The sequence below is a fragment of the Apodemus sylvaticus genome, chromosome 19, assembly GCF_947179515.1.
Source record: "Apodemus sylvaticus chromosome 19, mApoSyl1.1, whole genome shotgun sequence".
Lineage (NCBI taxonomy): Eukaryota > Metazoa > Chordata > Mammalia > Rodentia > Muridae > Apodemus > Apodemus sylvaticus.
The window spans coordinates 29,611,986-29,624,303 of record NC_067490.1 but is presented as its reverse complement, the minus strand read 5'-3'; the positions used below and the strand labels follow the sequence as shown (position 1 = coordinate 29,624,303).

At 37.2% G+C, this 12,318-nt stretch overlaps 1 protein-coding gene across 1 annotated transcript in view; it reads left to right on the top strand.

The window, feature by feature from the left end:
• Smpdl3a (sphingomyelin phosphodiesterase acid like 3A) overlaps positions 1-7,471 on the top strand; it is a 31,284-nt gene extending 23,813 nt beyond the window's left edge. The window contains exons 5-8 of the mRNA XM_052163659.1: positions 148-317; positions 683-863; positions 4,465-4,589; positions 6,853-7,471. Coding sequence (XP_052019619.1) covers positions 148-317; positions 683-863; positions 4,465-4,589; positions 6,853-7,155 — 779 coding nt within the window. The 3' untranslated portion in view covers positions 7,156-7,471. The remainder of the gene's footprint in view (positions 1-147; positions 318-682; positions 864-4,464; positions 4,590-6,852) is intronic.
• The last annotated feature ends 4,847 nt before the right edge of the window (positions 7,472-12,318 follow it).

Genomic DNA, 12,318 nt, shown 5'->3' with positions numbered 1-12,318 from the left:
CATTCAGTCAGGTTAATGTTAACTTGGATTCTTACCCAAGCAATGAGAACACCAGGCTACACTGTTAACTTTTAAGAATTCACTTTCCCAAGTGTCTGCATATGTTTATGTTCATGTTCCTAATGTGTTTTGCATTTGTTTTTACAGGTGGTTTTTATTCACAGAAAGTTGCAAACAATCCAGACTTGAGGATCATTAGCCTAAACACAAACTTGTACTATGGGCCAAATATCATGACCCTGAACAAGACAGACCCAGCAAATCAGTTTGAATGGCTGGAAAATACACTCAACAGCTCTCTGAAGAATAAGGAGAAGGTAGATCCTATAGAACAGAGTTCACAGTGGACTATCAGAAGGCTAAATTTGTATACTCAGCTTGGGGAAGAATCAGAAATTAACAAAAGTTATAAAAATTAAAGGATTTTTAAGAAAGTTGACTAGAGTCAATATTCTTCTGTCATCTAAGTGTTCAGCATAAATGAGCCATATGTCAAGATGGTGACCTTGATAGCTGCATAGTCAAAGCTCTTTCTTTTTTTTTTCTCAGAAAAAGGAAAGTAGATTTGTTTGCTTTCTGAATTTTAGTTTATGTATGTTTACTCAGCAGTATCCAGCTTTAATTTAGTAATGATAAATGTGCAAACAAGTTACCCTGTGTCTCCTTGTATCTCCTTTTTCAGGTATACATCATAGCGCATGTTCCAGTGGGCTATCTCCCTTATGCAACTCACACCCCGGCGATGAGGGAGTACTATAATGAGAAACTGGTTGATATTTTCAGAAGATACAGCTCCGTCATTGCAGGACAGTTCTATGGCCACACCCACAGAGACAGCCTTATGGTTCTTTCAGATAAAAAAGGTAATGAATGTGGCCTGTATGCAGATCTCAGTCCCTGTCTCTGGAGCCCTAAAATTGCATTCTTGAAGCAGACACATGTTAGATATGTATATATTTTTATTTTTAATTTTTGTTTTGAAACAATCTTACTGTGTAGCTCTGGCTGTTCTGGAACTCACTATTATAACTTTATATTATAACTATATTATATAAATATAGCTATATTCTTTATTATATTCAGTATATAAAAATTTTATTTTTATATTATATTATATGTAAGTATATAATATTTAAATATTCTAATAATATATGATGTAAAGCACATTTTATATTATATACTATTATAACATAAATACTACATATTTATAGATAATATAATTTTAATATTTATTAACTAACAAAACATTATATTACAACATAAATATATATTTATAATATTACTAAATATAAATATATTTATATGTTTATATATTATTGGTATATTCACTCAACTCAAGCAAATCAGTGGCCTTCCTATACTCAAAGGATAAGCAGGCTGAGAAAGAAATTAGGGAAATGACCCCCTTCACAATAGCCACAAACAGTATAAAGTATCTTGGGGTGACTCTTACCAAACATGTGAAAGATCTGTATGACAAGAACTTCAAGACTCTGAAGAAGGAAATGGAAGAAGACCTCAAAAAATGGGAAAACCTCCCATGCTCATGGATCGGTAGAATCAATATAGTTAAAATGGCCATTTTGCCAAAAGCAATATACAGATTCAATGCAATACCCATCAAAATCCCAACTCAATTCTTCACAGAGTTAGAAAGAGCAATTATCAAATTCATCTGGAACAACAAAAAACCCAGGATAGCTAAAACTATTCTCAGCAACAAAAGAAAATCTGGGGGAATCAGTATCCCTGACCTCAAGCAATACTACAGAGCAATAGTGTTAAAAACTGCATGGTATTGGTACAGTGACAGGCAGGAGGATCAATGGAACAGGATTGAAGATCCAGAAATGAACCCACACACCTATGGCCACTTGATCCTCGACAAAGAGGCTGAAAACATCCAATGGAAAAAAGATAGCCTTTTCAACAAATGGTGCTGGTTCAACTGGAGGTCAGCATGCAGAAGAATGCGAATTGATCCATCCTTGTCTCCTTGTACTAAGCTCAAATCCAAATAGATCAAGGACCTCCACATAAAGCCAGACACTCTGAAGCTAATAGAAAAGAAACTGGGGAAGACCCTTGAGGACATCGGTACAGGGAGAAAGTTTCTGAACAGAACACCAATAGCGTATGCTCTAAGAGCAAGAATTGACAAATGGGACCTCATAAAATTACAAAGTTTCTGTAAGGCAAAGGACACCATCAAGAGGACAAATTGGCAACCAACACATTGGGAAAAGATCTTCACCAATCCTACATCAGATAGAGGGCTAATATCCAATATATATAAAGAACTCAAGAAGTTAGACTCCAGAAAACCAAACAACCCTATTAAAAAATGGGGTACAGAGTTAAACAAAGAATTCTCACCTGAAGAACTTCAGATGGCAGAGAAGCATCTTAAAAAATGCTCAACTTCATTAGTCATTAGGGAAATGCAAATCAAAACAACCCTGAGATTTCATCTTACACCAGTCAGAATGGCTAAGATTAAAAATTCAGGAGACAGCGGGTGTTGGAGAGGGTGTGGAGAAAAAGGAACACTCCTCCACTGCTGGTGGGGTTGCAAATTGGTACAACCACTCTGGAAATCAGTCTGGCGGTTCCTCCGAAAACTGGGCACCTCACTTCCAGAAGATCCTGCTATACCACTCCTGGGCATATACCCAGAGGATTCCTCACCATGTAATAAGGATACATGCTCTACTATGTTCATAGCAGCCCTATTTCTAATTGCCAGATGCTGGAAAGAACCCAGGTATCCCTCAACAGAAGAGTGGATGCAAAAAATGTGGTATATCTACACAATGGAGTACTATTCAGCCATTAGAAACAATGAATTCATGAAATTCTTAGGCAAATGGATGGACCTAGAGAACATCATACTAAGTGAGGTAACCCAGACTCAAAAGGTGAATCATGGTATGCACTCACTAATAAGTGGATATTAACCTAGAAAACTGGAATACCCAAAACATAATCCACACATCAAATGAGATACAAGAAGAAAGGAGGAGTGGCCCCTGGTTCTGGAAAGACTCAGTGAAGCAGTATTCGACAAAACCAGAACGGGGAAGTGGGAAGGGGTGGGTGGGAGGACAGGGGAAGAGAAGGGGGCTTACGGGACTTTCGGGGAGTGGGGGGCTAGAAAAGGGGAAATCATTTAAAATGTAAATAAATTATATCGAATAAAAAAAATTAAAAAATAATTTTATTTTTATATTATATTATATGTAAGTATATAATATTTAAATATTCTAATAATATATGATATAAAGCACATTTTATATTATATACTATAACATAAATACTACATATTTATAGATAATATAATTTTAATATTTATTAACTAACAAAACATTATATTACAACATAAATATATATTTATAATATTACTAAATATAAATATATATGTTTATATATTATTGGTATATTTATATATAGTAATAATATATAGTATAGAGTTATATAGTATATTTATGTATTAAATATACTTAAAATATATATTTAAAGTTATAATGTATAGATATTATATATAAATATATTATAACTATATTATAGATGTAACAAATTATAACTATAATAACTACACTATTGTGTTCACCAAGCTGGCATCAGATTGGCATGTATTTGCCTCTATTCCCAGTTAAATTATTATATAAAGATTGAAAGATTGCTTTGAATATGATTAAAAAACAGATCAGGTTTGATTTTACTTCTGTGTGTGTGTATGTGTATGTGTGTGTGTGTGTGTGTGTGTGTGTGTGTGTGTCTGTGTGTCTGTAAGTTATAATAAACTTGCTTTTTTGTGAAAAAAATTTAAAGCTGAGACTATCATCAACAAATCTTGGTTCTTTCATCATGTGCGTCTATCAGAATCTTACTGCACTCATTTCCTTCGATCCAGTGATTCTTTTTCAAGATCTTCCTGTATCTCTTTATTACCATCCGTCCACTCTACCATTTCTTTTTCACCGCTATCATCTATTTGTCTATCAGTTAGTCATCTTTCTGTCAGTCTTCTGTCATCTGTCTGGTTCAATGAGCTATCTCTCTTTCATTTATTGATTATGTATCTATCATCTATCATCATGCATCTATCTAATCTATCTATAACCTATCTGTCATCTATTCGACATCTACCTATCTAAAGTGTTGAAAAGTTGACTTTCAAATACCAAGTCAGTAATTTCTCTGTATAACTCTGTAGTCATTGTTAGGATTTATGGATAATTTATATAAAACTAATAACATTAATCTGCATAACAGAATCAGTAACAGATCTTTGATTTTGGTATTGAATACCCTTATTTTCTCAAAAGTAACATAATTGCTTTGAGGCATGATTGATCAGTGATTATAATATTTGCCTATTGATCTCTTAACCTAAGCTATTTATATTTTTAAGTTTAAATTGAATGTTATAGTATATACCTGATTGTTATTGTTGTTGTTTAGGGAATCCAATAAATGCTGCGTTTGTGGCACCTGCTGTCACACCAGTGAAAGGAGTTTTACAAAAAGAGACCAACAATCCTGGTGTCCGCCTATTTCAGTACAAGCCTGGTGATTACACATTGCTGGTAAGTTGGAGCAGTTTCAGTTGATCCTACATCTGCATATACATGTCTTCAAAGTTTTCATTCATTTAGTAGAATGTTTCTCAGAAATCCATGAGAGACACACTTGATGCTAATAAAGTGTCCTTCTTTAAAAGTAGATATCTGTTGTCATCCCGATGGGCACATAGGTCAAGTTTGTTTGTGAAATGTTACTGTCTCTTTAAGGGCTTCCTGACCTTTTGTATTTGTTGGTTTTAAGACTGGGTCTCATGTAGTGCAGGCTGGCCTAAAACTTGCTGTATTCTTGAGACTTCTGATTCTCTTGCATTTCCCTACCAGGTGCTGGGATCACAAGCGCACATTCCTATACCCAGGTTTATAGGATTCTGGGGACTGAGCTCAGGACTTTGTGTATGTGAGACAGGCAAGCAGGCACTTTAACAATGGGCATAGAGACCAAGTCCTGATCTTGCCATGTTTTCAAAGCTTTCACTGGATGTAGCCTTCTTTGTGGACTTTGATACATACATTGTCCTTCCTAAGTCATAGTAACTATTCTTCTTCCAATTTAATTATTTGGGAACATATAGGCCCCAGAACTATGCTCTGTCTCCAGCTGTTACCAAACTGCCCTGTGTTTTAATTTGTTCTTCTTTAAAATGGGAATTAAAATATGACTTCAGGGGCTCAGGAGATGGCTCAGTGGATAATGTGCTTGCTGTATAAGGACCTAATTTCTGAAACCCAGTAGCCACATAAACTGCCAGGTATGGCTGTGCACATCTGATTCCCTAGGGCAGTGGCATTGAAATAAGAGGATCCTAAGAGCTTGGTATCACCCAGTCTAGCTGGAAGTGGAGTTTCCAGGTTTGGTGAAGAGACCCTGTCTCAGAAGAAGCAAGGGAGAGAGCAGTGGAGGGAGCTATCCAGTGTTGACTGCTGGCATCCACAGCACTTGAACCTATGCATACATGGTAACAGACAGAATTTGTACACACATACATTATACATGCCTATGTGTGCCACATGGACACAAGTGTGACCGAATCATGAGTTCTCAAGATGCTTCCATGAAAAACAAAATTGATATAAAGCATTTAGAATAATGCTTAGCTCGTATTAAGTGCTCAATACAAGTTAAGGTTTGTTTTTTGGTTTGGTTTGGTTTATTTTTGGAAAAACTCAAATTGAACAGTTGCTTTTGTCTAAAAAATTCTCTGGTGCACATTTGTGGCTCTATACATTAGAACAATTTGATCTCAAAGGGCTGCCCACTTAGACTGTAGACACTTCAATTGGGTAGCTGCTCCTTTCAACAGATATAGTTTGAAGATATTTTATTTTGCTTAATGTAGCTATTGATTTAATTGTGTTTCTAATTTATTTTTTGTAAGACATCTCTGTTATTCTTCTGAATGCCAAGAAAAGGAGACGGGATAATTGGACTTTATCCATAAAAATGAAATTAAATGTCTACAAAGGCTATGAATAAACTAGTTCAAATGAATTGTTTTATAGCTGCTATCATTGCCTGGTTAGGGACTTGAACTCCACACGTCTACATGTACACCCTCATATATGTCTGTATAGATATACGTGGGGGGTGCTCTGTATGTGATAGTATTTATTGACATAGAAAGATGCCCCTCCTGTGATACCAACTAAAGATAAGCAAAACTACAGAGCAGTTTAACATGAGTCCATTTATTTTAAAAAGTCCAAAAAGGTAAACAGGAACAAACATTCTGATATCTATTTCCAGTTCATATATAAATTAAGGATAGATAGATAGACAGACAGATAAATATAGATAGATATCATATATTCACACACACACACACACCTGTAAACAAATATTTAACAACTGGTTCTCTGGAGAAAGCAGTTCCTATATTTGCACTGTTTTCTGGTTTCAAGATAGAAAGTGCACGTATTAGTATCACCATCTCAAGTTACCAAACTGACATCAACTGATTTGCAGCCTATGTGAGAATCTTAGCATTCCAGAACTAGGCTCAGCTGCCTCCAGCACTCAGCTGGTTTCTATCAGCTGTTACTGGTTGTCTCAACCTGTGGGAATGCAAGATACTTTGTTTTGTACATTTCTCTGTGGATTGGCATGATGTGATACAGGTTTTGGAAATTGTGGTTTTCTTTTGAAGCGATCTTAATGGCACTTTACATTCAGAATGTCGCAGAAAGCTTAATAAAACCTCTTTGTATGGTGCCGCAGCCTCTGTGTTGAAAAGTGAACTAACTAGGTCTGTTACTGTCTTTAATACAGGACATGTTGCAGTATTACTTGAACTTGACAGAAGCCAATCTAAAAGGAGAATCCAACTGGACGTTGGAGTACATCTTGACTCAGGCCTATGGTGTTGCAGATCTGCAGCCAAAGAGTTTACATGGACTAGCTCAGCAATTTGCTACCATAGATAGCAAGCAGTTCCTGAAATACTACCATTATTTTTTTGTGAGTTATGACAGCAGTGCAACTTGTGATCAGCAATGTAAGATCTTACAGATCTGCTCAATTATGAATCTTGATAGTATTTCCTATGATGATTGCCTTAAACGGCATTTATAAAGCACAGTCACGATTAATCCAGTTGTGTTTGTAGAAAAAAAATCACATCATGGTGCTCCTGCTATCAGCCTGTGAAGTACTGAGAGCATTGGAAGATTTCCTTCTGTGCATTTTTACTTGCGAGGCTCGGATGCTGACACCAGTAACATTCGAAATTAATAAATTAATTCCACACATTGAATACATTTAAACTGTTTATTAGCAGAGTGATATTTGGACATAAATATCTTGTCTTCCAATTGTATGTAATTATAGCTAACTTATACCCTTGCAAAACTTGTCATCTATGCAATAAAGCAGGTGAATTCTCTGTGGATGTCATGAAGTTCTGTTTGCTTTTGTTGTTTTTGTTGTTGCTGTTTTGTTTTGTTCTTTTGAGAAAGGATCTCACACTATACCACAGGTTGCACAGGATCTCATTATAGTCATGAACAACTATGCCTACTGATACTTTTAATGTTTTCTTTACTGTTGGTATGATAATTTTCAGCTGGGTTTTTTTTTCTTTTGAGATAAGAGTTTCTCAGTGTAGTATTGGCCATCCTGGAACTCACACTGTAGACCAGCTGGCTGGCTTGGGACTCATTGAAATCCTCCAGCCTCTGCCTCTTAAGTACTGGGATTAAAGGCATGAGCTGCCACTGTTCGGCTGATTTTCAACCTTTTAATTCCCTTTTGATAAAGTCCTTGGTGTATAAAATCTGAGGTGTGCTAATAGAACTGCTAATTCCATCAAAAAAAAAAAAACCCAAAATTATGATTTGGGGAGGAACAGCCTCCTGTTCTTCAAGAACTGAGTCATGGTGAGTCACTGCATGGCTCGGTTCTTAATGCCAAGTTGAAGTCATGATTCTTTAGTACTTGGTAATTTGATTTTAGAGATATACTTAAAGATAACTCTCAGAAGTACATACTAAAAGATACACTTAAGATTCACAGAGTATCATTATGTAAAAAATGATATAAAAGCCAAACCTATAAACCACAAATATACCTCACACCATCATTTTTACTAGGCAAATAGAAGTCTAGTTGTGAAAGATGTGTTGGTTGTTTTTTTATGTGGAGAATGATTTAAGGGAAAGGTGCAGAGACATTGGGAGGATGAAAGCACTCTAGCTGATTGGAGCCTGTTCCTGGGCTGTGGTAGTAACAACCCAATGTGCTGGTTTGAATGAGTTTGCATAGCCCTTACCCACCCCTCCCATGGTTTCACATGTTTGGATCCTTGGCTTCTAGGGATTGGTACTCTTGGGGTGTGTGGCCTGGTTAGAGTAGGTGTGGCCTTGATGGAGGCTGTGTGTCACTGTAGGGGTGGGCTTTGAGGTCTCCTAGTGCTCAAGCTCCACCCGGTGTAGAAGAGAATCCCCTCTTAGCTGCTCTCAGAAAACAGTTTCATACTGACTGCCTTTGGACCGAGATGTAGAACACCAGATTCTGTAGCACTATGTCTGCCTGCACACAGTCATGCTTCTCACCGTTAAGATAATGAACCTCTGAAACTGTAAGTCAGCCCCAATTAAATATTTGCCTTTATAAAAGAGTTGCGTTGGTCATGGTGTCTCCTTACAGCAATGGAGACCTTCTAACTAAGACATCCAGTTCTTGGTATATATTGTAAGTCCATTCATTGATAGCCCATATGCAAACGACAAGAGTTCTGGCTGGAGCTCCAATAGATGGTCATATGAGAAGGGAGTTGGGCTAACAGGAAGAAGGAAAGACTGATCGAGGATAAGATAGAGCAGCAATTAAGAGCACTATTGTGTGTGACAGCAAGCTTAGAGTATCCAAGAATCCCTCTAATTCATTAAACATGCATCCCCACATATGGGTTCTTAAACGAGTCTGTCTTCCCACAGGCGCATGTATTGAACACTTGGTCCCCAATTGGTGTAGGTATTTGGGAAGGTTTAGCAATGTTGCATTTTTGGAGGAAGTACATCACTGGAGGTGGCTTTGAGCATTCCAACAACTCACATCACTTCTAATGCCCCTTCTCTCTGTTATGCTTGTGGTTCAAGATATGAGCTCTCAGCTTCTCCTCCAGCTGCCATGACTGCCAGTTCTCTGTGATGGTGATGAATGGACTCTTACCCCTTGAGAACTACAAACCCAAATGAACCATTTCTTCTATAAGGTGCCTTGGTCGTGGTATTTTATCAGAGCAATAAAACCTAAGACAACAGAACTGTGTTTAAATGTAGTGTATTAAAGCTTTTTTTTAAAAAAAATAATTTTGACTAGTAAGAAAGAAGCCAAGCCATCTGTCTCATTCAAATTTTGAGAATAAGATTATTTCTCCAAGAATTTAAATTTGTTAGTAACTTAAAACATGTATTGTCTACCAGAACAGTTCTTTCTGAATCCAGTTTAGAAAAACCACTGTAGGGCATTAAAATAAGGAGAAAATAAATAGTGTGGTTTTGTTTTAATTATTGATGAACCATCCATTCATTTGTTACAAGTGGATTTCTTTTTTTTGGTTTTTCGAGACAGGGTTTCTCTGTGTAGCCCTGGCTGTCCTGGAACTCACTCTGTAGACCAGGCTGGCCTCAAACTCAGAAATCCACCTGCCTCTGCCTCCCAAGTGCTGGGATTAAAGCCACCACTGCCCGGCTAAAAGTGGATTTCTTAAAATAGGATCTCCTACTTAAATGTATTTCCAATGAAGCAATTACGTGTTGTCCAAGCACATGTCAGTAAACCATGTCACGGAACACAGAGGAAGCTAATGAACAGAGTTTTTTCATACTATAAGTTTCATTTTCTCAGGCAAACCTATAGATTCCACCTTAAAATTATATTCATTAAATGAACTGTGGCTTGGCATCTTTACTTATGAATGGAATGGGGTGTTTTTATGATATCTATTTGTTCTTGGAAAAATTTAACTCTATATCAAACTTTATATTTTATTATAAGAATTCAGGTCTCCCGTATTTTAATCTATACATGATGCATTCCCTTTTGAAGTCTTTATTTCATGATTTTTAACAACTGGTGATTTCAGAAAAATGCTTATGGATGCACATGACATTTGTCTTGTAGCTCTGGGGACCACACCCTGTACTGATAGGGCTGGTTGATTTGGTAGCAGTTCTCTGATGCATTGGAGCATCTGTCATTACTACCCAGATTCTAATTTGAATGGATTGTTTTTTTTTTCACTTTCTAAACACAAATACAATTAATTACCCATATCCTCACCTTTACTTACTTTTTCCCTAAGTCTTCAAAACTACTTGATTTCTTTCGTCCTCTCCTAAACTGTTTCTAACAACATCATAAATTGTCTCTGTTGTCAAAATTTCCCAAACTTTCCCGTCAGTGTTAATTGCCCCTCCCTGAGGCATCCATGGCATCCTCTTTACTCGGCTTTGTTAGTAGCATTCACCATCTCTCTCGTCTTTCCTTTCCTTCTATCACTTTCCTTCTATTAGTCAATTCGTCAGTTTGTTTCCCTCAAGTCCTTATCCTTCTTGTGAAGCAGAGTAGACCGTGGAGTTGAAAGGGAGATCAGATTTTGAAAACCACAGAATCCAGAGCACTGGAAGAGATGAATAAAAACACATGAAGCTCATGCTTGAGATAGCTGAGCTAGACATTTTAACCGGGGGGCAGGAGTCTGGGCAGTAAAAGTGGACCCGCCAGCTCTCCCACATCCTTGAGCACTCGACAAATGGTGGTTTAGTCTTCCCAGCTGCTATAATAAAATACACAGACTTGATGTTGTCTAAAACACAAATTGGTTTCCTTACAACTCTGGAGGTTGGTGGTCCAAGAGCTATGACCCTACAAGATGGATTTAGGGTATCTGACAAGGAAACTCCATCTTTTTATCTCTCACATAGTATAGTCTTTTGATCAGTGTGTGTGGTAGGGGAAGGGAAGCAGGCAGAAACAGAAACAGAAAATTAAGTCTTGTTTCATTCTCTTATAAGGGCAGTAAGGAGAAAGGGCCCATGCTTAAAAACTTCAAGTGGCTCAGATTTGTTCAGGAGAACAGACTGTTGGGGTTGGCCTGGTGCTGTTACATATTCAAATACAAAGCAGGGGACAAGAGTTTGGGCAGTAAAGGTGGACCCACATCCTTGAGGCTCCATTGTTTTTCCCTACATCTTTGCTTCTAGTACAGCTAACAGCTAACGTTAATAGACTGAGTCATAAAGAAGAAGAGTTTACAGCAAGGCTTCATGTGCGTCAGGAAAGATACTCTAGACCACCATATATATACACATATATGTGTATATATAAAGAACTAATATGAAAGAACCAAGAAAGACTGTAGCTAGATGCCAGGGGCTGTGGCAGAGGTAACTGTCTGCCTGGTAAAACCATAAGCTCATCTTGTAAACGTGAGATAAAATAGAGTTTAGTACAAGTAACAGTTCTTGAGACACCCGAAAGGCCAGAGGGTAGTTAACACCAGTCAAATGTGTAACAGCTAACAGTCAAAGACAGTAACTAATAAGGATGGAATCAGAGATTTACATACATAGGGAGGGCTTTGCCATCCAACAGGTAGGCAGCATATAAACAGTGCCTGATCATCTTTCTGGATGGGCCAGGGAGATGCGGAGGCTGTAGGACTTCCGTTGAATCAGTCCTTGAGAGTCCAAAGAATGAACTAATGTCAATAGAAGTTATCTCCACCTTTGTCTGGTTACTGCCCCTGTTTTGTAAAACTCCTAAACAAAGAAAATTCTGTGTTCTTTTGTTTTTCTCCCTTGAAATCACCTCTCTCTCTCTCCCATTTCTCTTTAATTTCTCATTTTTTCTCAGTTTTTGCTGTGATAATACTTGATAGTAGTGAAACCTGACTCTGTTGTGATTGCGCCAATGGAATTCTAATTCTTTCCTTATAACTGATATAAGATACAAGCTAGGAGCTATGGTCTCAGGATGATCTTTATTGAACCTGAGTATCTGAAATCTTAGATCCTTGGTTCATATACGCTGGGCTTTGAAATGTCTGGTTCTACTAAAATTCCCTGCATCAGAATCAGGTCCCACCCTTTAACCTTGTTAACTTTTATTTTATTTCATTTTTATTTATTTATTTATTTATTTATTTATTTATTTGAGACAGGATCTTGCTGTGTAGCCCTGGCTGTCCTGGAACTTGCTAGGTAGAACCTGGTGATGTAGTCTAGCACTTAC